Here is a 27,796-nt window from a genome sequence, read left to right as displayed (position 1 = left end):
AGTGGGAGGAGGCTACATCTTGGCAGGATCCGAATGTATGTCAGGGGTCAGAGAGACTTTGCTTTTACATAAATTGGGGGAAGGTCAGGGGGAAAGACAAAGGGCTGCCTCCAAAATAAGTCATACTCAGAGGAGACCCACTACAATTAAAGGACATGACTATGATAGGACCATTGATTTCCATGTGTCCACTCTGAGTAGAACTTAAAAGGATTCAGCCCAAAGTTATTTCAATCCTTCTGTCCTTTGGCCATGGAGTGATGCAAATGTCCACAAATACAGGGAAAGAGCGACCTGGAACTCCAATTTGGATTTTTCAGAAGCAGCTTTCCAAGAATATACACCCATTCCTAAGGCATGTGCAGGCAATGAGATTTATTCCACTAACAACTAGTGGATCAGCAACAGATTAAGAAAATAGGGATTAATACACAAATAGATTCTAATCTAGAATGCTCCAGCTTCTCCAGAGGTCCAGATGCGCCAATGGCAGCCTGTCCCATCAGGCTTTTTTCACAGTCAGTTTGGTGATGCAAACAATGAGTAAGGCCCTTCTAGATCCATAATTTGATAGCAGTTTAGCAAGGAACTCCAACCAGCAGGTGGCAGCAGAGATGTTGCAATAGCAACTGGGGTGCATTGCAAGAGGGAGCTCCAGCTAGGGTTGCCAAACTTCAAAAAGTAAAATTCATGACACCTGGGAGTTCCTAACAGCTTTTTGAGCTGTTACCACTGCTTTGCCCATCTGATGCCATTTTTAAACCCGAAAACCAGGACATGTCAGGAATTTTCCTGACGTATGGCAAGCCTAGAATTGCAACACTGGGAGAGGTTTACTGCAGTGCCCAGAATTGTTTAAGCGAAGAAATGTGCTTTGAATGTGCTTCAGATGAATATTTTATGCGCACCTTGACTGTGTGTATGAGTCCCTATCCTGAACTTCCTGGGTCTGCCAGGAACCTTGACTCTCTTTTTTTCCATACAATTTTTATTATTTTCATTAATAAAATAAAAACATGAAATATAACAACATTATAATAGCCATTTCTAAAACATTTGCTCCACCGAGCTCATGACTTCCCTCCCTCCCTTCAACTGGTTTCTAATTTCCTGATAAATTATATACACATTTCTGCTGTCAGTTTCTGTCCTTCAATATATCTCAAGTCCTTCTATTATCCATGGTCAGATACTATTTTTATTTTATGTGGCAAGATTCATATCAATCCTGCTAGTGTCTTCACATTTTTGCAATAGTCTCTTGGGTACTCAATAAATTTACTCCAAACAGTCTCTAGAATTTCTGATCGACTTGGTGGGTTACAGATCCTCACAGTCAGTTTGGCTAACTCCGCATAGTCCATCATCTTCATCTGCCACTCCCCGATCATTGGTAATTCTTGTGATTTCCACCTTTAGGCTAAAAAAATTCTTGCCGCAGTTACCGACAAAAGAAGAATGGAGGATGAAACTGATGGACTATGCAGAATTAGATAAATTAACAGGAAGAATTTGAAACCTGCGGGACCAGAGATTCACAGAAGACTGGTGTAAATTTATGGACTATTTGAAAAGTAACTGTGATGATCAGATTACGCTAGTAGGTTTGCAAGAAGTTTTGTAAGGTGAACTATTTGAAATATTGCAAAAAAAGGTAATGAGGAGAATTGTTAGTTAAGATAATTAAAGGCAATATGAATATAAGAAATGCAGAAGTGATAAGAATGGAGGATCATCAGAGGTGCTGATGGAAGTCCAAAAAGACTGTATAAGAAGTGAAGTTCTATTGTATGATTGACAATCAATATGTTGAAATTAATAAAAATTATTATTAAAAAAAGAATTCTTGCTGCAGTGGTGGCATACATAAACAGTCTTTGGTCTGCTTTTGTAATCTCTTCTCCCATCAACCCAAGCAAAAACACTTCCGGTTTTGGGGGGAAGGTATATTTTTAACTTGACTCTTGCATTGAACCTGAACTCTTGCTGGAGACTGAATCACCATCTGAATGTGACCACCCTCTGGAAGATAATAGCCACTGTGCATTTGAGAAGGACAGTTAATGCCTTACCGGGCAAACTCCGCTCAATATCGCATCACTCTGCCATATATGTTTGTTTATAAATGCTCTACTAAATAAATAAGTAAAGCAGGCAGTGTTCCACTAAAAAATAATAATTATCTAGTACATATCAGTAGAGCATGAAACTCTTGATCTCAAGGTTGTGGGTTCGAACCTCACATTGGGTGGAAGAATCCTGCACTGTAGGGGGTTGGACTAGATGATCCTCATGCTCCTTTCCAACTCTATGATTCTGTTCTATGACTCTCTCTCTCTCTCTCTCTCTCTCTCTCTCTCACACACACACACACACACACACCAGCTTAAGCAAAAAAAAATTTTTTCCTTCCAGTAGCACCTTAAAGACCAACTAAGTTAGTTCTTGGTATGAGCTTTCGTGTGCATGCACACTTCTTCAGATACACTGAAACAGAAGTTGCCAGATCCTTCTATATAGTGAGAAGGTGGGGAGGGGTATTACTCAGAAGGGTGGTGGGAATGGGTGGTGGGCAGATAGCTGTGATAAGCCTGTTGACGACTCTTAACGACTGCAATAGGTCTTACAGGAAAAAGCAAGGGGTGAGAAGGTGAAAAATGGCTTTGTCATGTATAATGAGATAAGAATCCAATGTCTTTGTTCAGACCAGGTCTCTCCATGGTTTTAAGTTTGGTAATGAGTTGCAATTCAGCAGCTTCTCTTTCCAGTCGTTTTCTTGCATATTCAGTGGGATACGTGGATTGTAGAGGGTTCTTAATTCTAAGACCCTTGGGTATAATGTCCAGGTTCTTGCATTTAGTAAGAAAGAAGATATCAGTCTGTACCTGTGCAAGTTTCTTGGTGAGGTTGATGGACTTCCATTTCATGCGGCTCAATGTGGTGCCTTCCATAGTTCCAGTTACACCAGCTTAAATAAATGTTCTTGCACCACACCGCCAAATTGTGTGGCACACATATTTGTCTATAACATAGCAACCACATTTATTATAAACTTCCCCTTTTTCAGTTAAGGGCACAGTAGGAGGGTGCTGTTCCCTTGGCCTCTCTCCACTGCCCAACAATTCCCAAAAGAGATTTTTTAAAAAGCTGTTCTGCTAACCAGCACGAAGAGTACAGCTCTCTTTGCTGACCTTGGGGTTCTTTCAGCAAACAAGCTACAGTCATTCACCTTCGGGACCCTGGCTTTGAACACGTTCTGTTTTCTCGGAAAATGTGAGTTGCTGATTGTTTGTTTTTAGGTTCCCTCCCCGGTACGGCCCAGTTCTTTCGCACATCTGCCTCAAGGATAGGGAAACCAGCCAAGCTGGATCCATAAAGGACTGTAGGTGGGGCTAAGGTAAAGGTAAAGGGACCCTTGACCATTAGGTCCAGTCGTGGCCGACTCTGGGGTTGTGGCGCTCATCTCGCTTTATTGGCCGAGGGAGCCGGCGTGGCCAGCATGACTAAGCCGCTTCTGGCAAACCAGAGCAGCGCACGGAAACGCCGTTTACCTTCCCACCAGAGCGGTACCTATTGATCTACTTGCACTTTGTTGTGCTTTCGAACTGCTAGGCTGGCAGGAGCAGGGACTGAGCAACGGGAGCTAACCTTTGTCACGGGGATTCAAACTGCCGACGATCGGCAAGTCCTAGGCTCTGTGGTTTAACCCACAGCGCCACCCGCGTCCCTGTAGGTGAGGCTACCCAACTCTTAATCACCTGACATCAGACATCATGGTGGTGGATGTGAAGTGTTTTCCTTTGCCTGCAACCACATGTCTTCTATGCAGACTCCCAATATTAAGCCCAAAAGGATTTCAAGATCTTTTTGCTAGAGTTATGGCATGAATATGTGTTAACCTTTTCCCCACAAGAAAACTCATACACAAGAGGAGCAAAGAAAGACTGGTTTATTGCATGAAATGAAAGTTTCAGAATATATGGATGCCGCTTCAGACAGCAAAATTACCCTATAGGCAAGCAGCAGCTCTTGCCACACCAACACACCTTGATTTAAAGAGTAAAAGAATCCCTAACTATTCCCAAAAGTCTGCAGAAAATGTGTGTGACAATATTGCCACAGAACTGACACTGAAAGTAAAGTAAGAAAGGGAAGAAGAGGGGCATCTGTGTCCTGAAGCAAAGCACGCTTTGGTTCCTTGAGGGTATTGAGTTTATTACTGGAGTTTGGAGAGCTAGCTAACCATTGAAAATCAAGTGGCTTTGTAATCATTTTAGCCAATGCATCCTAAAGGAGAGGAAAGAGGTTGAGCAATTTCTTATAACACCGACATGGATTTGTTCTATTGTCTCTTTCCCACAAGTTCCTTTCTGTTTCCTATCTCATTTACTTTGTTCCGTTGGTTGGTGAAAGAATATAACCCTAGTGAGAAATGGCTAAACTTGTGATCTTTGTTTCCTGAAGCCTGAAGGTTATCTTACTGTGAAAGAGGCATGGCATTGTGGTATGTATTATGATTATTATTTGGGGGGAACAGGTGGAAGAATGAAGTTGTTAGCTTTGAACTACAGGAATCAAACTATCACTCATCAGGACCAAAGCAAAAGTAACTTTAACTTTGCTAATATCAAAAGGAAATGTATATTAGATGTTTCAGGAATATACATCTGCCAAAGATATTGAAACCCACTTCTCAAAACGGCAGAACAGTTACTTTGCTAGAAGTTCAAAATTTCGCAGACACATAAAAGGTGTGTTTTCAATTGGTTGTGAGCATGTTAAGATCGCAGGAAGCAGTGGGTCTTTATCAGCATGGAAGTCCCAGAATATCTTGTCAGGTTGTCTTCCAGGTCACTTGGTATTGATGCTTTATACTTGAGGGACACAGAGTCAAGCAACACCTGTTGAAAAGATGAGTGTGGTTTGGTCAGAATGCAGTATAGGCATGAATGAGAGAAATGCATTTAGCCAAAAAAAATGTGTGTGTTAGGCAAAACTGCAGACAAAAAAAAGTGTATTAGAATAAATTAGCACTATAATGCAGATGAATTTTCATGAGGAGATTATATATATATATATATATATATATATATATATATATATATATATTGCAAATTGATGTGTAAATGTATGGCAAAGGCAAAGGTAAAGGTAAAGGACCCCTGGATGGTTAAGTCCTGTCAAATCAGACTATCGGGTGTGGCGCTCATCTCCGCTTTCAGGCCAAGGGAACCGGCATTTGTCCACAGAAAGCTTTTCTGGATCCTATGGCCAGCAGGACTAAACCACTTCTGGCACAACGGGACACCGTGACGGAAAGCAGAGCACACAGAAACACTGTTTACCTTCCCGCCACAGCAGTACCTATTTATCTACTTGCACTAGCATGCTTTTGAACTACTAAATTGGCAGGAGCTGGGACAGAGCAATGGGAGCTCACTCTGTTGTGGGGATTCAAACTGCCGACCTTCTGATCGGCAAGCCCAAGAGGCTTGGTGGTTTAGACCACAGCACCACCCACATCTCAGCATGTGGAAATGTGGAGAGCTGAGGAAGAGGGTAACAGGAGAAAGCACTCGTCTACTTCAGCTCCCTTTGGGCTGCAGCACAAAGCCTTCCTGATGTGGGGAAATGGACAGATGTTCATGTTCGCATTTAAAACATGGTTCCAGGCACAGGTTGCAGAAGAAGGCATTTTAGCTGTGGGCCATGCAAACCATTAAGCTGGATGACAGAGAGGGGAGAAAATGTCCTCCTCTCAACTGCTCAGTATTGTCTACCCATTCATTCTCTGTTCATTCATTCATCTCTCTATACTCCCCAGCTCCAACATTTCCTCTGTAGTCCTAATGACCTTTCATGGAGATGCCCTCTATTGGGTTGTGGATTCCTTTTTCCCGTCCTCCTCCTTGTGTGAAGCAGCAGAATCCTCTTTCAATTTGTCTGTAGAAGAAGGAAGAAGAAGAAGAGGAGTTTGGATTTGATATCCTGCTATATCACTACCCGAAGGAGTCTCAAAGCGGCTACCATTCTCCTTTCCCTTCCTCCCCCACAACAAACACTGTGAGGTGAGTGAGGCTGAGAGACTTCAGAGAAGTGTGACCGGCCCAAGGTCACCCAGCAGCTGCATGTGGAGGAGCAGGGAATCGAACCCGGTTCACCAGATTACGAGTCTACCGCTCTTAACCACTAGACCACACTGGAAATGAGATGTTGAAGACTCTAGAACCCAGCTCTGGTTTCTTCTCATAGAAGTGAGAGAGGAAGTGGGAAAGAGTCTCAATCTTCCAGCTTCCTCCTTCAGTTCTTGGCTTTTCACAGGACAATAGGTAACCTCACTTACCATCTTATGGCCAAAGGATGGAGGGGTAGAGAGTACAGCCATGGGTACCCACACCATTGCATCCATGGTCATCACATTGGCAATCCCTGTTCTAGAAGCCCAGGGCCAGTAGCATCTCATTTCAGCTGTAGGTGATGCCAGCTACAGTACAGTCATTAGAAGCATTTGTCTTATGAGGTCTTAGCCCCCACCACAGTCCACTCACACCCATACTGCAAGGCAAAGAACAGAGCTCACTTATCAGTGTATTGAAGAAAGTGCAGTGTTGCACAGGTGACCTGTCCACAACCTGGGTTGACTCAGTGCTTAGGTGGAAGAAGTTCTGCTGTGTGGCATTGTAGAGCGGCCACTCTACCTCGCCGGCAGCTGACCCCGTTGGTTTCCTGCAGAGGGTGTAAAACAAATATATAGCTCTAAACACCAATATACTGCTCTCCATCTTCCATCCAGGCAAAAGGCATTATCAGAGTTTGGGGATATATCCCAGTCAGGCAAAAAAACACTTGAGGAACAAAACAGAGCCAGTGAGAGCTGGAGAATTCTGAAGGCCAGATATTCACAGGAACACATTTGGACCTCATCAGATTTGCAGATGACACCAAACCAGGAGGGTTAGCTAATGCCACAGAAGACATGATCAGAATTCAAAATGAGCTTGACAGATTGGAGAACTGGGCCCAAGCCTACAAAATGAATTTCAGCAGGGAGAAATGTAAGGTTCTGCACTTAGGCAGGAAGAACCAGATGCGCAAATATAAGATGGGGGACACCTGGCTTACTAGCAGTGCATGTGAAAAGGATCTAGGGGTCTTAGTGGACCGCAAGCTCAACATGAGTCAACAGCAGCACACAAAGAAAGGCTAATGCTATTCTAGGCTACATAAACACAAGTATAGCGTCCAGCTCAAGGGAAGAAATAGTACCAATAGTATCTTAGTCTGACCACACCTGGGATACTGTGTCTAATTCTGGGCACCACAATTTACGAAGCTGAGGTGTATGAAGAGGAGGGCAACCAAGATGATCAAGGGTTAGGAAGTCAAGTTTTATGAGGACCAGTTGAAAGAGCTGGGTATGTTTAGCCTAGAAAAGAGGAGACTGAGAGGAGAGATGATAGCAAGCTCTCTTTTTTCTTTCTTTTTTCTTTTGTTATTGATACACCAAAAAAGAAAAAAGAAAACCAAGACAAGAAATACAAACTAAACCACGATATAGACAATATTAGTTAGAAATCAATAAAACAAAAAGCGGTCCTTTGACTATAGACCCGACCTTCCGTCCATTCCTTATTTCAATTATCTATTATCTGTTGCCAATACACGTTTTTGTCTTAAATTAACTAATTATTGATTTATCTAAGGTTTCATATCTTTCTTAAATCTACTACTAAAGTTATTCAAAGGCTGCAACAGAGTTTAAGCTTCTGTAATTGTTTTTCAAATGAACTTTATAGACTTCCCATTTTGAGATGAAGATAGCAAGCTCTTGTAAAGCGAGGCAGGGCTGGCTCAGGGAGAGTGGTGGGAGATGTGCCACCCCCCCAAAAAAAAAAATGTGCCTGAAGCGATTGCCCCAGCAACCACAACCACATACAACGCCTCTGCTTGGGAGGTTCTGGTCTCTCTTTCCTTGGAGGCTGCTAAACAGTGGTTGTGTGGCCATCTGTCATGGATACTTTAGCTGAGATTCCTGCATTGCAGGGGGTTGAACGACCCTTAGGGTTGCTTCCAACTCTACAGTTCTATGATTCTATGATCTCATTGTACACTTCCCAAACCTGGTGATCTCCAAATGTTCTCAGTTACAACTCCCACCGGCTCCATGTTCAATAGGCATAATAGGAATGGCAGTCAAAAACATATTGGAGGGTATCAGGCTGGGGAAGGTAGCTTTTGTGGGAATGTTCTGGGGTGCAGGAGAGGATATATTGTGAGATTATATCCTAATCCAACTTGTGCTAACAAGTTCCCAAAATATCAGCAGAGTTTATAGACATCCCCCTTTAAGTTCGCAACAGTAACGTCTGCACAGGTTCGCTAGAACCTCTACAATAATTACTCTGGTAGTTTCCCCTTCGTTCCCTCTTAAAATACAAGACACGACACAGCCTTTATAAAAGTATAAAAGAGTTTACTCACGTTCTGTTCACAATATGATCCCAGAAGGCAGACAGCTTTAAAAAGGTAAAATATACTCAGAATCTATCTTATAGCAAGATAGTCCTTTCCTAGGGCACGCTTAGATGTTTCCTCATTGAAGGAAGATGGCAGAGAGAGGCAAGAGAGACAAGAGAGAGAATGGCTGCCTGCCCTGTGCCACACCCACCTCTGGTCACATGCGGAGGAAGTCCGTCCCCAGGAAGTTTACCTGCTTGCGGGACAGACATCCCTCCCCATGTTCTAACATGTACACTCTAGGAATGTTGTCATTGACTGCTCCTGTGTTTTACATCCCACAGCTTTAAGGGTTGAAAGGGCTTGCCTTCTGTATAAAGGTGAAGGGCAAGCGAGGAAAAGGTAATGCCTTACCCACTTCTGGAAAACTCTGCCCAGTATCGCATGACCCTGCGGCTCAGATCAGCCTCAGCTTCTGTGTAAGTTTGATTGGCGGCCAAAGCTTTCTCGAGGGTTCCAAACAAGTAAGGCAGCTCCGCATCATGGGGCGCCCCAACCCACTCAGGCCAAAAAGAGCCTGAGGTGTGGTGCTTGAAGTAGTAAGCGTACACAGGACTCCCAACTTCTTCCAGCTTCTTAGAGAATTCATCCATTGGGCACGAAAAGAAGTAATCGCGAAAGGACTGTGACAAGGCCCTGTAGTACTGAACTGGATCCTGGCCTTCCTTGCTGTACTCCAGGGCCACAGCCTGGACAGCTTCTTCCGTTGCATTTCGTATTGCCATCCGTATCCCTTTCAGAAGTAGCTCGTGAGTGAACTGCTGGCGCTCGATGCCAGGAAAACTAAACGGCATAAAGGTGTTCCCTTCGTCGGAGGTAAAACCAATGAGAACTGGCTTGAGTTTGATGTGCCCAGGCTCCAGAAGTTTCTGAGGGTCATCAGGCAGGAAATCTCCATCTGTTGTTGGTATCACAGGAAGATCGATAAGATATTTGCTTTTCTCAAAGAAGAGCATTTCCTGTGGAGAGAATTCTGCGGCATCTTTCGCCTGTAGGCAGCTCAGCACAGCGCTGTCATCTCCATCAGCACAGCCCACCAGCTGGGCGATAGCGAGGGATTTTTGCTTGGCTTCCTCAGGACTCCCCCAAGCCCAGATGGCACTGGGAGATCCACTCTGAATCACAGCTTGGGCAAAAAGGGGCTGGCTGCCTGGTGAAAGGAGGTGGAAACCCACTGCTGCTGCTCCAGCGCTGTGGCCAAATATGGTCACCCGAGTCGGATCTCCTCCAAAGGCAGCGGCATTCTCATGGACCCATCTCAGAGCCAGCTGTTGGTCTAGCAAGCCCAAATTTCCTGGAGCTGCTGGTGGCATGGAGAGGAAGCCTAGCATCCCCAGGCGATAATTCAGGTTGACAACTATCACTCTCTCGGTAGAGGCTAAGGATTCCCCTTTGTACACATCCAGGGAAGATGTCCCACTGAAAAATCCCCCTCCGTGAATGAAAACAAGGACAGCGGTTGGTGTAGAGGGACGCGGGTGGGGAACCCAGATGTTGAGAAAGAGGCAGTCTTCTGACAGTGGCGTATTGGGTGCCCACACGTCTGCATCAGGGATGCCAGAAAGAATAGACTGGTGGCAAGAGTTGCCATAGCTGGTGGCTTCCAAGACTTGGCTCCATGGCTGATGTGGAAGGGCCTTCTGGAAACGCAATTTCCCCACAGGGGGCTCAGCATAGGGGATACCCAGGTAAGCCGTCACAGAGCCGGAGCCAGCTGAAACATGCTTGCCCTTGATGGGGCCACTTTTGGTGACCACCACAGTGTCATCGCCAGGGGCAGAGCCAGAGGCAGGTGAAAAGAGGAGGAGAATGTAGATGTAGGGGAGCGAAGAGAGGATACCAGGCATTGCAGCAGCTAGAAGGAGATTTTAAAAGTTACATTCAATAAAAGGCAGGTCATTTCTCTCTCAATGATCCGCTGCTCTGGCCTGCTCACATCAAGCCCTGCTCTGCGGTTCTTGCCCAAGGTGCCACAAGGGCAACACAGATCATGGACCTTGGATGCCTTCTGCAAACAAGCCATGAGCTCCCTCACTTAGCAACCTGGGCTGACTCAGCACCGGGCTCCGTTTACATTGTTAGAAAGGTGGAAAATCAAACAAATTTAACACATTTTCTCCAGGTTTATGTGTTCCAATGCTCAGCTATTCAGGAGGTTTGGGAGACCAGTTACTCTAGCCATTTCCTGCCCTATAGTCCATTTTTCTGTCTAGGAATCAAATTTAACCACCCATTTCTACATTCTTTATGTATGTCGATGTTCCTATTTCCCCCCTAAATTGCAGCAGGGATGCAAATATGCTTGGAAGTGCATCAGGTGAGGGTCATTAATTTAATCCTTTCACTGCAGATCAAGAGACCAATGAATATTGCAAGGTTTCAACTCCCCCTTTGGAAATGTCCTTTGGATTCCATAACTCTTAATATAACTTGTTTATATTGATAAAAGCTCCATTGAACGCAGTGAAACTTATCTCTGAGTAAGCATGCACAGGGATTGCCTTGTACATCTATCCACAAGTTTGAGTTCTGACTCTGTGTGTTCCCTTGATGCAGTTGCTGTTTTGCTTTCTCCAGTGTTCCCAATGTTTCTTAAAGCAACAATTATTTTTCCAGAACAAGGCTCTTTCCAGAAATAGAGGCTGATGGTGGGTAGGTAATAGAGAGCCTTCATTAACATTTTTCATCCAGGACTTATGTCACAGGGACATACTAGGCTGTCTGATGGCAAAATGCCCCCGGAAACTCAGCTGGACTTTTGAGTAAACATACATAGATGAAAGCTGTACCTGTGCATAAGCCACATTAATTCAGTAGGACTTACTCCTGACTAGACATGGTTAGGATTGCAGCCTTTGCCATATCACAGGGATGTTGTTGGGACCCATTTCTTAGGAATGGAGGAGAAATTCTGTCTATCCAGTATGCATTTAAAGTTGAAACACAGCTATTCTGAATTTTGTGTCTGAATTTTGTGATACAGTTATCTAACCCAACAATGCTTACATAAATGGATGTATTAATGGAAAGTGGAAGGAAGAGTGAGGATCTTAGTGAAAATAGCATAAAAATGCATTATATTAGGCAAATTGTTTCCCCCAAAAAATGCTAATCAGTCAAAACTGCTTATAAATATATGTATATATATATATTATGAGAAATTCTTACTATGCTGCTACTTAATTTCCGTGGCAATGTCTTTATAAACGCAAATGGATGCAAAATGTGGAGAGCCGAATTTATGGTTGGAAAAATGAGAACCAGAGAGAGACTGATATGGACAGACTCACCATCCCTATTCAGAAGTAAGATCTTCTGGGATTGATGGCACTTCCTTCCTACTAAGTGTGATTGGGAGTGCAACCTAAATAACCCACCTGAAGCAAAATAATTCAAGACCAGGTCACTAGACCTTTGGAAAACCTGCAAAGAGGGGAGGACTTCTGGGTCCTAAATGACAGAATGGGCATCACATCCCTCTTTCCCCTCTTTCTCACACCCACACCCCAAAGGCTTCGGTTAAAGCTATGTGTAGCTGTTGTAGTTCAGAAAAATAGCAGTCCAAGGAAAAGATCAGCCAGGGTTGCCTTAAATACAGGAATTGCATAGATTCCTGCAATAGACTTGAACAGTCAACCATTCACATTGTTTCAGAATTAGATGCATGCAGACCTAAATCCAAATCAATTCTTCAAAAGCAAATGGGTTTTCCTAATTGTAAGGACTCACCTCCCGTCTCCTTCATGAGTTGTTTTCCACTCCTGATCCCAGCTCAGGCCAAAGGGGAGAACAAATTGCAGAAGGGATCAGTGTGTTCCCTGCAATGTTCACAAACAACCACCAGCGACAGAGGGTAACTGTGCTAACTGAAAAGAGCATTGACCTCTTGGGCTCTGTCCAAAGAGTGGGAGGATGCTATAGATTGACAAGGTGGAAGTTCATGTCTTGGATCAAGCATATGGGGAAATGGAGGCTTTGCTTTGCTACGGAGTGATAGAGCAGATTCCCAATCCTTGATATGCAACCTTGTGGCTTTGGGAGAAGAAGAGTCCCTGTCTAAGGCTATCAGGGGAATGGTGACTATGCTGTCCCCCACATACACACACTAATGGGGGCAGTGGGACTCTGAATACCAGGTGGGGGGAGCATTATTGTGCTCAGGTCCTACTTCGGGGCAACTGGTTGGCCACAGTGAGAACAGGATGCTGGACTAGATGGGCCTGGGGCTTGATCTGGAAGACTCGTGTGTTCATAAGAGTGTGTCTTAATTTATTCTAAATATTGTGGCATGCCACCCCACTCTTGAAGCAGTGCAACATTCCAGGGGTTTCAGGCACCGACCCAGAGTTTGTGTTTCCTTTCAGAAATGAGGTCAAGCAGAGACTGTGGTGTCTTTATGATGTATGGTTTATTTACATGTACAGTGGTACCTCGGGTTAAGAACTTAATTCCTTCCAGAGGTCCATTCTTAACCTGAAACGGTTCTTAACCTGAGGCATGCTTTCGCTAATGGGGCCTCCTGCTGCCGCTGCACCGTTGGCGCACAATTTCTGTTCTTATCCTGAGGCAAAGTTCTTAACCTGGATCAACCACTTCCTGGTTAGCGGAGTTTGTAACCCGAAGCATCTGTAACCTGAGGTACCACCGTATCATTAGAATCTTAGAATCATAGAACTGGAGAGTTAGAAGGGACACAACCTGAGCCTACGATGGAGGGGTTCACAGCATCAGCAGCCCAAAGCAGTCTTGATTCTCCCGTATCCACAGCCTTGCACTGACAAGGTGGAAATCCAGTGCTAGGATCAAAGGCGTTGGGAAACAGAGACTTAATTTGATGTGGAGTTTGAAGGGAGATCTGCAACCTCACAGCGCTCAGTAGAGAAGGGTTCCTGAACATATTTTGGTTCTTTACTTTAAATATTTTTATTCCACCTTTCCTATTGGCTTTTGGCGGTGTGTTAAGTAACATTAAAGCAAGCAATTGGCTGCTGGCCCCTAGGCTTGCTGGCCTTCCACCAAGTTGTGTCACAAGTTTATTTGTACTTACACTCTCACTTCTAAGAAAAAGAAGCAATGAGACCTGGGTAAATAAATGCTACTGCCCTGCTATCCATTGGATAGCTCAGTTGGTTATAGCGTGGTGCTGATAACGCCAAGGTCGCAGGTTCGATCCCCGCATGGGACAATTGCGTATTCCTGCATTGCAGGGGGTGGGACTAAGGTGATCCTCAGGCTCCCTTCCAACTCTGCAATTCCATGATTCTATGAATCTGGGAAAGGCAATGATGGAGCTGCAGGAAGCCTCACTTCTGGTAACTCCATGGCACACAGCGAGAATTGATGGGAGGAAATAGGGTTACCGTGGTACCTCCGGTTAAGTTCTTAATTCGTTCCGGAGGTCCGTACTTAACCTGAAACTGTTCTTAACCTGAAGCACCACTTTAGCTAATGGGCCCTCCTGCTGCGGCCGCACCGCCGCAGCACAATTTCTGTTCTCATCCTGAAGCAAAGTTCTTAACCTGAAGCACTATTTCTGGGTTAGTGGAGTGTGTAACCTGAAGCATATGTAACCTGAAGCGTATGTAACCTGAGGTACCACTGTATATCTGATTCAAGAGAGAGAAGCAGCTGAGGGAGGCTTGGCAGGAATTGCTCAGGGGGGACCAGGCAGTGCCTGGGTGCAAGAAGAATTCTGACACAGCCCTGATTGGCTGAATGATCTAAAGGCGTCATGTGAAGTAAGAGGGAGAGTCCCCCAGCAGAGAGCAGGAGGAAATCCAAGCTGAGGAACAGGGAAGCAAGAGGCAGAAGTATTTGCAGAGAGTGAGTGAAGGGCAGGAGAAATCCCTGCATGAATCGGAGTGAAGATGTGGCCTGTAAATGGAGGGTTGTTTGTTTTGGAGTGTCTGTCTGAAAGAGGAACCGAGAAACAGGAAGAGCAGGTGCAGGAATTGTAACTTCACTTCGCAATTTACTTTTTTTCCCTTTTTAACTGGAAAAATTGTTGGTGGATGGATAATAAAAAGGAAAATAATCACCAGACTCCAAAAGTTCTCAAAAGTTGCTGCTGGCTTCTTTTATTTGTTTGTGGCTGTGGAATCTTAGAGCAAAGGCTGAAATCATATTTTAAAGCTGCTGTTAATGACTGAATGCATCTGAAAACACTTCTTTCTCTCTCGTTTGTCTTTGAAAAGTGAGATCCTCAAGATATTCACACACAAAGTAAAATCGACCTGCCACATTGCTTGGCTGAGATTCGGGATAGTTGAAGAACGAGGATAGTTGCATTTTTAAGGGAAATCTACATCATCCATTTCCAGATACTTTTACCAATCAGAGTCACTTTCTTCATCCATCAGCTCAGAGTCTGGAAAACAGGAAGGCATGTTTGGGTAAAGGAAGCTGCAGTAGGAAAAATGCTGGGGTTGCAAATCATATTCCCATTTGCATTGCAGGGCCAGTTATTCCTGATATAGAACCATTCTGAAACTAATGGAAAATTGGGGGGCACCTCTCCCCATACCAACCCTGAGATGGATAGGAGGGGGCGGGCTCTGCTTGTGCCTCCACCAATGAATGTTGTTCATTCTGCAGGGATAAAAATGAGAGTCTTTTCTGTGGTGGCACCTTAGTTATGGACACGCACACCCTCCCCTTGGAAGCATAACAACACTAACAGGTTTCTTGCGTTTGGTGAAACCCCATTTCTGACCTCTCTACTTGGAGGACCTAAGAGGTTGTCTTAGGCTGTGTACATAGACCTACAATGTCAGGAAGTCTGCCCCAATAGGAGGTGACCTTAGAAAGCACCATCTGCATATGCAGGCAGGCAGAAATGAGGATGATATTTATATGCCGCCCATCTGACTGAGTTGCCCCAGCCACTCTGGGCGGCTCCCAGAAAAATATTAAAAACACAATAAAACATCAACCATCAAAAACTTCCCTGAACAGGGATGCCTTCAGGTGTCTTCTAAAAGTCAAATAGTTGTTTATTTCCTTGACATCAGTTGGGATAGCATTTCATAGGGTGGGTGCCACTACCAAGAAGGCCCTCTGTCTGGTTCCCTGTAACCTCACTTCTCGCAATGAGGGAACCGCCAGAAGGCCCTCGGAGCTGGACTGAGGTCCAGTGTTTGGGCTGAACCATGGGGGTGGAGACGCTCCTTCAAGTATACTGGGCTGAGGTCGTTGAGGGCTTTAAAGGTCAGCACCAACACTTGTTGTGCTTGGAAGCGCAGCCTCGTCATAAAACAGATTATAACTTTTCCAGAAGAATACGCTTTAGATCGGCAAATAAGACAGGGGTGGCATATGGGATGTAAAGGTAAAGGTAAAGGGACCGCTGACCATTAGGTCCAGTCATGACCGACTCTGGGGTTGCGGCGCTCATCTCGCTTTATTGGCCGAGGGAGCCGGCGTACAGCTTCCGGGTCACGTGGCCAGCATGACTAAGCCACTTCTGGCAAACCAGAGCAGCACGTTAGGATATTTCCGTTCCACCTTAAAAGGGAGCAGGCTTTGTGAGTCACAGAGTCTGCGTATTTCCTGTCTCACAGGATGTTTCTGTTGTGTCGTCGCTTTCGTTTCCTTGTTGTTGCCTGATCAGACCGGAGCAGGCGGTCATGGTTTCTTTGTTCTGACCAACGCTGAATAAACTGTAAATATGCTCTCCTGCTGTGCATCTTTCGCTGTGTGAATTCTGCTGATAGAGTGTGCACCAGCCTAAGAATGTGGCAATCTATTCTGAGGCTTCGTGTCGCTAAGAGCTGATACTGCGTGTCTACGGGAGATCGATGGATCGTCCGGCAGGAGCTTGGGGGCTCAGATGGACTTTGTCTCCCTGGCAGTATCCCAACAACAAGGTTTCGGGCCCAGATTCACGGCACTTACAGGAGAGTAAGACTGCGACAGACTGCTGAAACGTATGTGTTGGAAAAGCGAAAGCAGAGGCTTTTCTGAATGCCGTGAAAGAGTCTTTGAACTCCGGCTGGCTAATTGGCCTGGGAGCACAGCCAGAGGCATCGTGATTAATGGGCTGCCGAGATAAGACGTCTTTGAAGGCATAAAGGCTCACGGCTCAAGTAAAAAGCTGGAATGGAGTTTTTCCAAGCTTCTGAGGCCACTGAGTGCCCAAAGTTAAATCGGCACAATTATGAGACCTGGGCAAAATGGTGTGAGAGTTTGCTGCATCAGTTTGGAGTGTGGCATACTGTGTCTGAAGCCGCTCCAGTTCCTCTGACAGAGAAATGGAGAGCCCAGAATTTGAGGGCCATAGACGTAATAGTCTTGTCCGTCTCTCTGGAGGAATTAAACACGCTTGCTGGCAGCGTGACGGCACGTAAGATGTGGAATGCTTTGAAAAAAGCCCATCTGCCAATCATCCCAGCCCAGAGTTTGAATGCATCGGAGGTCCTGGCTGTTTCCCAGAATGCGAGTGAATGCAGGGATGCTGAGGGCACCGGTTGCAAGCTGCAGGGGGAGCAGACTGTCACGTCATCCCAGGCAGCATTACAGCCTCCAGGGGGAGCCAAGGAGTCGGCAGCTGAGAGCCCTGTTTCTCGTGGGAACCAAGGTCATACTCAGAAGTTTTGTCCAAAGACTGAAAATAAACAAAGGAAAAAGCCTGCAGATGGCCAGAAGCAGAGGGAGGGTGAAGAGTCCACGCCAGTGGAAAACAAGGCTTTGTTTGCTGGCACAGCTTCACCAAAGGCTAAAGGCAAGCTGCAAAAGCCCACGCCGTTGGAAAACAAGGTTTTGCTTGCTGGAAAGTCTGCTTCAAAGGCTAAGGCCAGGTTTGTTATGGACTCTGGTGCCAGTCGCCATGTTTCAAAGGACCGCCATCTGTTTATCTCCTTCACACCTCAAGATGGTGAGATCCACCTGGCTGATGGAAGGACTTTGCAAATTGCAGGAGTTGGGACTGTGAAACTTGCAAGTCTGCATACTACCATCAGAGATGTTCTTTTTGTTCCAGGTGCTGCGGACAATTTGCTTAGTGTCCCACAGCTGACTGGGCGTGGTTTTGAGATATCCTTCAAGAGGAGCGTCTGTGTCATCAGGAAAGGCAAAGAGGACATTTTGCATGCAAAGTTTATGGATGGTTTATTCTGTATAACTTATGATGACAATGCTGTTGCTGTCTCAAATGCTGATTCTTGTTGTGTTGCACAAACTAACAAGGTTCTTCATGCAGGATGTATTCATGATGCACATCGAAGATTTTGTCACCTGTCTTGGCAAGCGCTGGCCAAGATGCCTGGGTTGGTTGAAGGTTTGAACATCAAACCCTGTAAGTTTCACATGAAATGTGTATCTTGTGCAGAGAACAAGGTGAAGGTTGCTCCAAAAGGCAAGGAGTCTAGCAGGCAGGCTTCCAAACCCTACCAGCTAGTGCACGCAGACCTGGTTGGTCCTCTTGCACCCTCTTTGGGAGGAGCAAGGTACTTCATGGTTCTAATTGATTCTTTTTCCAGGTACATTCATGTGTTTATGCTCGAGCAGAAATCGCAAGCATTTCCTAGGTTCAAGGCATTCTGTGCTTGGTTGGAGAATGCTCACGGTAAACGTATCGGCTGTCTGTTTACTGATCGAGGCGGGGAGTTCACTTCTCAGCAGTTTGAAGCTTTCCCGACTGAGAAGGGAATCCAGCATGACTTCTCAACGCCTAGATCGCCATGGATGAATGGGCTTGCGGAGCGAGCAAATCAAACGTTGCTGCAAGGAATGAAAACCTTGTTGCATGATGCCAATCTCCCTGAGAAGTTTTGGGGGGAGGCTCTCGAATTTTGTTTACACTTTTAACAGGAGGCTGTCATCATCAAGCACATGAGAATCTTTGGTTCTGACATGTGGGTACACACCCCACAAAGCAACAAGCTTGGGAAGCGTGGGGCACATGGTTTGTTCATGGGGTACGAAAAAGGTGCATACAGAGTATGGATGACTAACTCTAAGTCCATTAAGTTCACAAGGAGTGTTGAGTACAATCCTAAGTGGGGGGGAAATGTGGGAATTTTCCAGAGTTACCCAGAGGAGGATGAAGGTGATGTGAAGAAAGCAGATCATGCTGAGAAAGCTGAGGAAACTGAGGATGATGATGATGATGATGATGATGATGATGTTGATCAGAGTTCGGATTCCAGTTCAGTGGGCGGCGCTGCTTCTGGTGTCAGCGACAGTGATGACACAGCAGACTACAAGAGCGCAAAGGCCTCAGTCAGACCATCTGATGCGTCTGACAATGAACTGGAAGAACCACTGTTCACCATTGGTCACTTTTCTCCTAAGAAGGAGGAGATGAGTCCAGAAGACTTGCGTCTGGTTCGCAGGTCTGAAAGGGCGACCAAAGGCAAACCTCCAAAGAGATTTGCTGATGAGTTTGCTAAGACGGCAACTGCTGTTCTTAGTAGCTCAGAGAAGGTGTGGGAACCTTCAAGCTTCAAAGAGGTTCAGGAGTTAACCTCTAAAGATGCTGAGCCTTGGCTAAATGCCATGAAGGCTGAAGTTGATTCCTTGAACAGGAACCAAACTTGGGAGCTGGTACCGGAAGTCCCAGGGATGAGACTGGTTGGCAGCAAATGGGTCTTCAAGGCCAAGACAGACCAGAATGGCAAGGTTGTCAGACACAAAGCCAGATTGGTTGCCAGAGGTTTTTCACAGGTACCAGGACAGGATTACCACGAGACCTTCTCGCCCACCATCAAATATGAGAGCATTCGGAAGACGCAAGACCTACCCACACTGGAAGAATGGCAGATGAAGGTGATGGACTACATGGGTTTGGCAGAAATGACGAGCAGAATCCGAAACCAGGGAAGAGAAGCAGCGCAAAAAGAATGGAAAAAGTTTAAGGACTATTTAAAGAAATACTATAAAATTAATGAAAGCTAGAATGATGTTGGACTGGAAGTTAAGTGGTTGCTATTAGTAAAGGTTAAGACAAGGAGAATAAGGAAGATTAGATCAAATGTAATTGAAAATAAGGGAAGATTTGCTGTGTAATTGATAAGAATTTGGAATACAGAAATGGGAGGCATGAGGAAGTCGGGGAAGAAAGGTATAAGAAATTAGGATATGAAATGGTACATGTTTTTTGTTTTGTTTATGTCTTTGTGTGTTTATGTATGTTATGTTTGTTTAAAAAAAAACTCTTTAATATAAAAAAAAAAACAAATATGAGAGCATTCGGCTGATGCTCAAGATCGCTGCGGAGGAGAAACTGCATGTTTCCCATCATGACATTAATACAGCTTTTTTGTACGGGGTTTTGGGGGAGGAGCTGTACATGCTTCCACCTGACGGGATGCAGATACAGAAGGGAATGGTCTGTAAACTGCGGAAATCCTTATATGGTCTCAAGCAGAGTGCCAGGTGTTGGAATACAAAACTCACTGAGACGTTGCTTTCTCTAGGTTTTCACCAGGGCAAAGCTGATCCATGTGTGTTTGTCAAGGAGGAGGGGCAAAACAAACTGTATTGTTTACGTTTTGTTGATGATCTTCTGATGTTTTGGAAGAATCAGGCTTTCTACCAAAGCACCCTAGCTCAGCTGAAGGAGCACTTTGACATGAAGGATCTTGGTGAGGTATCCAACTATCTTTCTCTGCAGGTGGAGAGGGACCAAGCAGGTAATTTTCTGGTACACCAGACACAGAAAATTGCTGATGTATTAACCAGGTTGAATTTGGTTGATGCAAACCCAGCAGATACACCAATGGTGACAGGTTACCAGGTAGATAGTACTGCTGAAGCGTTTTCTGACACTACGCTGTACAGATGTATTCTAGGCAAGTTGAATTTCATTGCTAGATGTTCAAGACCTGACATTGCTGTAAGCACTAACCTGCTTAGCAGACATGCTAACAATCCTACTGTTCAGGATTGGAAAGCTCTGAAGCGCATAGCCCGGTATTTGAAAGGGACTGTGCACTACAGGCTGAGGTTCACCAGTCAGAAGACTGGAGGTCTTGAAATCTTTGCAGATGCGAGTTTTGGAAGTGACACCACAGATGGTACAAGCACTTCTGGAGTATGCTACATGTACAACCACTGCCTGTTTGACTGGTTGTGCAAAAAGCAGCCTAAGTTCCTGTGAAGCAGAACTCAATGCTCTGTCATTTTCACTCATGGATTGTGAATGGTTGATGCAACTGTTTAAGGACATCGGGATTTCTGTGAAATGTCCTATACAAGTGTATCAAGACAATAGATCTTGTTTGGCTTTGCTGAACTCGGAGAGTTGCAAGCAAAGAACCAAGTACTTGCAGATTAAGGTACATCGTGCAAGAGAGTGTATTCAGAAAGGACTCATTCAGGTGTCCTACATGCCAGGAAATGAAATTCCTGCTGATCTGTTGTCTAAGGTTGTTAACCAAGAACAATTTAAGGTATACGTACAAAGGTTGCAATTGGGTTGAACCACAGGTACTACAGGTTACACGGAAAGGGGGAGGATGTTAGGATATTTCCGTTCCACCTTAAAAGGGAGCAGGCTTTGTGAGTCACAGAGTCTGCGTATTTCCTGTCTCACAGGATGTTTCTGTTGTGTCGTCGCTTTCGTTTCCTTGTTGTTGCCTGATCAGACCGGAGCAGGCGGTCATGGTTTCTTTGTTCTGACCAACGCTGAATAAACTGTAAATATGCTCTCCTGCTGTGCATCTTTCGCTGTGTGAATTCTGCTGATAGAGTGTGCACCAGCCTAAGAATGTGGCAATCTATTCTGAGGCTTCGTGTCGCTAAGAGCTGATACTGCGTGTCTACGGGAGATCGATGGATCGTCCGGCAGGAGCTTGGGGGCTCAGATGGACTTTGTCTCCCTGGCAGTATCCCAACAGCACACAGAAACGCCGTTTACCTTCCCGCCAAAGCGGTACCTATTTATCTACTTGCACTTTGACGTGCTTTCAAACTGCTAGGTTGGCAGGAGCAGGGACCAAGCAATGGGAGCTCACCCCGTCGCGGGGATTCGAACCACCAACCTTCTGATCGGCAAGTCCTAGGCTCTGTGGTTTAACCCACAGCGCCACCCGCGTCCCTCATCATGGATGAGGCCATGTGTACAGCACCCCAAAGCAGCACTTGCACCCAACACTTGGTGCACATTATCACGGAGTGTGCTGGTGCCTATCAAGTGACCGGCTGGCATGGGCGGGGCAAGACAGTGTCACAGACAGATCCTCCCGAATTACATTGAACAGAAGGGTTATCTGACTGGGCTGTGGTATCTTCCAACTCCCCCCACCCACCGGCCCGAAACCGTGCTCTTCCTGACCCTTAAATCCTTCCGTGGCTAGCCACACCCAGAAACCACAGTAATGGGTGGGTGACACCTCCTCGGCTTGAGCTGGCTCTGTGGTAATGCGGAAGAAATTCTCTCCTGTGTAGACAGGCCATGCTCCATCATCAGGAGACCTGTGAGGGGAAGCAAACATCGCCAATCAATAAAAGGAATAAGAATGAGATAAAAATCAAGTGCAGAAATGTAATAAAATTCCACTAGTTAAGCGGCACAATCAGCACAGCCATGGAAGTTGCTCTGTGACAAAGTGCAAATGGGCGGGTCTTTCCTCAATCCCCTGTCACTCAGCTGCCGGGTAGGACAACGGTAGCCAGAGTTGTGTTTGAGGAGGTTGGAAGCAGACTGGAAGCTGTAGACACAGGACTCAGCTACACAGCTGCAAATATAACATTTTAAGTGTGTTTCAAGCGCATTATACAAATATGCCACTAGATGGCAATGGTGAGCTTTATGCAAATGCCATATATTTTTCAAGACGCCTTTTTAAAAAAGGTATTTTCACAGCGTTTTTTATAAGTATCTAGAGTCCACCACCAAGTCATGCTTGCTCTGTGCCTGCGAAGAAAGGAGAAGCTTGACCTTTTGAGGGGTGAATGCTGCAAGCCCCTCCATCTTGTGCTCAGGTTGTATAGGTTTATCCTAAAAACGCCACAGTAGCCGCTGACCTTCACTCAAGGAAACTGAACGCCACCATCTAAATCAACATGCACTGCTGCTCAAAAGCAAGGCCATGTTTAACTTTTTGCCAGTTTGCTTTTCCTGGCCTTGATAAGATAACATGGGATGTTTTGAAGAACATAACCAAACCCATTTACGATCCTGCGATACTCTCAATACAACAACTCACAATAGTAAGCTCAGAGCTTTTTCAAAAATACATAAATAAAACGATGACCCTTCCTTCCTCCTTATTTTCTGTTTTTAGAAGAAATGCTGATTCCCCCCCACACACACACACTTCTTTACTGTTGTAAGCTACTTTGGGTAAGCTTTGCCTGGAAAAGTGGCATATAAAATGTGGGGAGGGGGAAGGAAAGATTGTTGCTGTTCTGCCAATTCAGGCAATCACTGGTTATGATAAGCAAAGCCAAGAAATTTGGACTGCATGCACACTCTACATTTAGAGCACATCTCCTCCCCCACCTGGGAACTCTAGTTTGTTCAAGGTGCTGAGAATTGGAGCTTAAGTGAAGAGTAATCTGCGGCTCCCAGGATTCCTTCTGGGGAGGTGCTTTGAATGTTCAGTGCGTACGAAGTCTTGTTCTCAAAATGAAGAAGAGTGCCCAAAAGGGAAGCTTGCTATTCAAAGAGAACAAGGACCAGCTCTTCTGTTGGCGGTGCTAAAGACTGGAGGGATCACTTACCCAGTCCTTATAAACTGTCCCCAGTAGCTCATAACCCTTTGGCTCAGGGTCCCCTCAGCCTCTGTGTATCCTGACGTAGACAGTGGGTCACCAAACAGAAAGGGCAGCTCAGCACAATGGGGCACTCCAACCCAGTCGGAGACGGTTACAAAGGAGGGCTGGTGAGTGAAGGCGTAGGCAAATGCTAGACTTTGGGCTTCTGCCATACGGGTGGCCGCCACAGCCACAGGGCACAAGAAAAAGTAGTCTCCAGAAGCTTTGATCAAGGCGTTCCGATATCGTTCTTCCCCCTGCTCCTCCTGACTGTAGATGGTTGCTGCGGCTTTGATGATAACCTCAGGTGCCTCTGGGACCATCAGACGGAGGCCTTCCAAGAGTTGCTCGTAGTTAATCAGGCTGTCGTTGTATAGGCTGAAACCAGGGGCATTTCCTGCGAGGAAGATGGTGCTTTCATCATGGGTGAAGCCAGTCAGGATGGGTTTGTCCAAGAATTGCCCAGCTTCCAGAAGTTTAGAGGGATCATCTGGAAGGAATTCCCCATCGGTCGTGGGCACGAAAGGGAAACTCAACAAGGTTTTATGACTGAGGATAGGCCAGTCCTTCATCATCTCCCCTGGGTCTTTCTTCCGCAGGCATCGCACCACAGCCCTGTCATCACCCTCGGTGCAGCCCAAAAACCGGCCCAGGGTTCGCCCTCTGTTCACAGCCTCCTCAGGCATCACCCAAGCCCAGGGGGAAATCGCGGCGCCACTTTGTAAAGTGGCCTGGTCGAATAGAGCCTGACTCGCCGGTGAGAGAAGGTGGAAACCAACTGAGGCGGCCCCGGCACTCTGACCGCCCAGGGTGAGCCGGGTTGGATCCCCTCCAAAGGCGGCCATGTTTTCCCTCAGCCAACTCAACGCCAGGTGTTGGTCCCACAAACCAGCGTTCCCCGGAGCCTCTGGGGGTAGCAAGAGGAATCCCAAGGCACCTAGGCGGTAGTTCATAGAAGCCACGATGATATTCTCAGTGGCAGCTAGGAAGCTCCTATCGACGGAGCCAGACCCATTGAGAAAACCCCCTCCATGGATCCAGACGAAGGCAGGAGCTGGCGCAGAGGGTCGGGGATGAGGCACCCAGACATTGAGGAAGAGGCAGTCTTCAGAGAGGGTGGATTCCGAGTTTTGTTCCGCACGATAGCCGGGAAGTTCTATACTCCCTTGGTGGCAGGTATTGCCAAAGCTGGTGGCGCTCAGGGTGTGGTTCCAAGGCTGGTGAGGACGGGGTTTTTGAAAACGCAGCTTCCCCACAGGAGGTTCAGCATAGGGGATTCCCAAGAAAGCTGTCACCGCGCCAGAATCTGTCATGAGGCGTTTACCACGGATGGGACCGCTGCTTGTGATCACCAGAACATCTTCCTCAGAGGCGGAACTGAGGCCCAGCAAAAACAGGCATGAAAATACTCGGCACAACATCATGGCAACTGAAAGGAATTAGTTTTTTATGTAACTTTTTTTTTTATGACTGCTTTAGACTGTTAATAATAATAATAATAAAATAATAATAATAATAATAATAATATATAATATAATAATAATAATAATAATAATAATAATAATAATAATAATAATTTATTTATACCCCGCCCATCTGGCTGGGCTTCCCCAGCCACTCTGGGCAGCTTCCAAAAAAATATTAAAATACTATAACACATCAAACATTAAAAGCTTCCCAGCTTAACAGCTTAGAGGCCTTTTGTTCTAGTAAGGAGTACAGTGGTACCTCAGGTTACATACGCTTCAGGTTACAGACTCCGCTAACCCAGAAATAGTGCTTCAGGTTAAGAACTTTGCTTCAGGATGAGAACAGAAATCGCGCCACAGTGGCACGGCGGCAGCAGGAGGCCCCATTAGCTAAAGTGGTGCTTCAGGTTAAGAATAGTTTCAGGTTAAGAATGGACCTCTGGAACGAATTAAGTACTTAACCCAAGGTACCACTGTATATAACTCATATATTTTTATTTGGACATGAAAAGCAACAATAACATACAGTGGCACCTTGGTTCTCAAACTTAATCCATTCCAAAAGTCTGTTCCAAATCAAAGTGAGCTTTCCCATAGAAAGTAATGCAAAATGGATTAATCCATTCCACACTTTTAAAAACAACCCCTAAAACATCAATTTAACATGAATTTTACTATCTAACGAGACCACTGATCCATAAAATGAAAGCAATAAGCAATGTTCTGCAGTCAAACAATCAATCAGTAACTGAACTGGGTTCCACACAGTCACACACACACACACACACAAAAAAGAGCTGCAAAAAGAAAAATGCAAAATAAATAGCAAAAACAGACATACCCAGCGTAACACTCCAAACAGAAGTGTGGCACTCAAAACAGAGCACATTCGACTTCCAAAAATTTAGCAAATCAGAACACTTACTTCTGGGTTTGCAGTGTTTGGGTTCCAACTTGTTTGAGTACTGAGAACTAAGGTACCACTGTATTGCAGGAAAATAACTTGCATCGAAGCAACAGACACAAACCAGCAAGGAGGCCGTTTGAAGAAACACAGAACAAGGAGCAGAAAAGGAACCAGATTATGCATCTTGAGAGCCATAAAGACAAGAAGGCATGAAGAGCTTAAATGCAGAGCTGGCAGCGGGCAAAAGGAACGTCTGTGAGAAAATTAATGAATATTTCCAAATGAAACAAGGATAGCCAGATTGGTGGAGCATGTGACTCTGAATCTCAGAGTCCTGGGTTCGAGCCCCACATTGGGCAAAAGATTCCAGCTTTGCTGGGGGTTGGATTAGATGACCCTCATGGTCCCTTCTAATTCTACAAGTCTATCTTTTCTATGAAGTCCCACTTAACTGGAATGAGGACTGTACCGTAGCCTCCAATGTTACTTAATCCTTTTGCCAGCAGGTGGCAGCAAAGTCCATCTGTTTAGCAGTACAGAGGGTGAGCTTTCTCAGGAGGGTGCTGGCATCTGTCTCTCCTCTCCTCTAAAGATAAAGGTAAAGGGACCCCTGAGCATTAGGTCCAGTCGTGGCCGACTCTGGGGTTGCGATGCTCATCTCGCTTTATTGGCCGAGGGAGCCGGCGTACAGCTTCCGGGTCACGTGGCCAGCATGACTAAGCCGCTGCTGGCGAACCAGAGCAGTGCACGGAAATGCCATTTACCTTCCCGCCGGAGCGTTACCTATTTATCTACTTGCACTTCATGCTTTTGAACTGCTGGGTTAGCAGGAGCAGGGACCGAGCAACAGGAGCTCACCGCGTCACAGGGATTCGAACCACCGACCTTCTGATCGGCAAGTCCTAGGCTCTGTGGTTTAACCCACAGCGCCACCCACGTCCCTCCTCTCCTCTAAAGGACTGCCCAAATGTTACATGCTGAAAGCACATAGCAGTTGCCTTGGCTCCCTGCCCCTACCTACCCCAGTACCTCCAACTTTTAAAAACACATTCTTGGTGCATGCAAACCATCTATTCTGTTCAGAAGTTCGGCTGAAGGAGAGAGCTGGTGTTGTGTTGTGATTAGAGAGTCAGACAAGGACCTGGGAGACCAGGGTTCAAATCCCTACCTGGCTATGAAACTCACTGGGTGACCTTGGGCCAGTCACAGTCTCCCAGCCTAAATGGCCTCACAGGGTTGTGGAGGGGATAGAAAGCACTGAGGAAAGACGTTGCGCTCCATAGAGCTGCTATTTCATAGAATCATAGAATCATAGAATTTGCCCCAAGGACCAAAAAAATTAAAACAAAATAAAATAAATCCCTAAATAACCTTTTTTTTTCAGCTGCCAGAGTGGGCGAGAAAAACTATTGCAGGAGTGAGGGTTAATTCCCCCACTTCCTGAGTGGCTGCACGGAGCCTTTAAAACAGGAGATCCAGTGATGGAGATCCAGTCATGGATCTCCATCATCACCTCCCTTGTTTGGCCCTCAGCATTTAACCCTTCCTTGGGTGGTGGAGCAGAGCAGAGACTCACCTCTTTGAGCCATGATGAAGTTGTGGGTTTGTGGTTCTGAGCCGAATTCCCGGTTCGGTTTGGAAGCAGCCGGATTAGCGACAGGTCGGCTATTGTTGACTCGGGAACAAGCGGGAAGTCTGTGGTTATGATCCTGGTGTCTCTTTGCCTCTTAGCCAGATGGCATATCTCTGTGGAGATACCATATCAGCTGTGCCCCAGTGGAACCCCAGAACGAAGGTCAAAAGCTTAGGAAAACATGCACCTCCTCTGATTAAAGTCTCTGGCAATATCTTGAGATGAAAGATCTTCATCTGACCTATGATCGCTGCACGCACACGGCACGCCGAAAGCACATCATTTCCCCCAAAGAATCCTGGGGATCTCACGCAGCTACAATTCCCAGCACCCTTAGAAAACTACAGTTCCCAAGATTCTTTGGGAGAAACAATGTGCTTTAAATATATGGTAATTGCCCCATTATTAGGCTGCTAACACTGAGCACAAAGGCCCGTATAGTTAAAGCTATGGTTTTCCCAGTAGTGATGTATGGAAGTGAGAGCTGGACCACAAAGAAGGCTGATCGCCGAAGAATTGATGCTTTTGAATTATGGTGCTGGAGGAGACTCTTGAGAGTCCCATGGATTGCAA

At 45.7% G+C, this 27,796-nt stretch overlaps 2 protein-coding genes across 4 annotated transcripts; both read right to left on the bottom strand.

Moving 5' to 3' along the window:
• Nucleotides 1-3,933: 3,933 nt before the first annotated feature.
• Nucleotides 3,934-12,399, bottom strand: LOC310756736 (cholinesterase-like). 3 transcript variants are annotated; one of them, XR_014544971.1, is made up of 5 exons: nucleotides 12,247-12,399; nucleotides 8,511-10,372; nucleotides 6,581-7,219; nucleotides 5,855-5,943; nucleotides 3,934-4,901 (listed from the first exon to the last, which is right to left on the bottom strand). XR_014544971.1 is itself a non-coding variant. In XM_083601374.1 (5 exons), exons 1-4 carry the CDS (start codon nucleotides 12,260-12,262, stop codon nucleotides 5,873-5,875), a joined length of 1,734 nt encoding a protein of 577 aa, XP_083457500.1. In that variant the 5' UTR covers nucleotides 12,263-12,399; the 3' UTR covers nucleotides 3,934-4,901; nucleotides 5,855-5,872. The 3 variants fall into 3 exon arrangements, 1 of the variants encoding a protein (XP_083457500.1); XR_014544972.1 differs by having other exon boundaries at nucleotides 5,855-5,988; nucleotides 6,201-6,726; nucleotides 8,872-10,372; XM_083601374.1 differs by having other exon boundaries at nucleotides 6,581-6,726; nucleotides 8,872-10,372.
• Nucleotides 12,400-14,568: 2,169 nt separating this feature from the next.
• LOC310756793 (acetylcholinesterase-like) lies at nucleotides 14,569-27,316 on the bottom strand. Its single transcript, XM_083601572.1, has 4 exons — nucleotides 27,167-27,316; nucleotides 23,182-24,643; nucleotides 21,791-21,930; nucleotides 14,569-14,884 (listed from the first exon to the last, which is right to left on the bottom strand). The coding sequence occupies exons 1-4, from the start codon at nucleotides 27,177-27,179 to the stop codon at nucleotides 14,844-14,846; spliced, it is 1,656 nt and encodes a 551-aa protein (XP_083457698.1). The 5' UTR covers nucleotides 27,180-27,316; the 3' UTR covers nucleotides 14,569-14,843.
• Nucleotides 27,317-27,796: the final 480 nt, after the last annotated feature.

This window comes from Podarcis filfolensis (genome assembly GCF_964270895.1).
Source record: "Podarcis filfolensis genome assembly, chromosome: 2".
Classification (NCBI taxonomy): domain Eukaryota; kingdom Metazoa; phylum Chordata; class Lepidosauria; order Squamata; family Lacertidae; genus Podarcis; species Podarcis filfolensis.
The sequence above is the reverse complement of the archived record's forward strand: the minus strand, read 5'-3'. Positions and strand labels throughout refer to the sequence as shown.

What these genes read in the sequence shown, in the direction of transcription:
- LOC310756736 (XM_083601374.1), bottom strand. An exon ending in GCAGAGTTTTCCAGAAGTGG is followed by an intron (nt 6,727 to 8,871) that starts GTAAGGCATTAC and finishes CACCCTCTGCAG; the next exon opens with GAAACCAACGGGGTCAGCTG. An exon ending in TTTCTTCAATACACTGATAA is followed by an intron (nt 5,944 to 6,580) that starts GTGAGCTCTGTT and finishes CTTCTTCTACAG; the next exon opens with ACAAATTGAAAGAGGATTCT.
- LOC310756793 (XM_083601572.1), bottom strand. An exon ending in GGACAGTTTATAAGGACTGG is followed by an intron (nt 21,931 to 23,181) that starts GTAAGTGATCCC and finishes TTCCCCTCACAG; the next exon opens with GTCTCCTGATGATGGAGCAT. An exon ending in AGCCACGGAAGGATTTAAGG is followed by an intron (nt 14,885 to 21,790) that starts GTCAGGAAGAGC and finishes CCTGTTTTCCAG; the next exon opens with ACTCTGAGCTGATGGATGAA.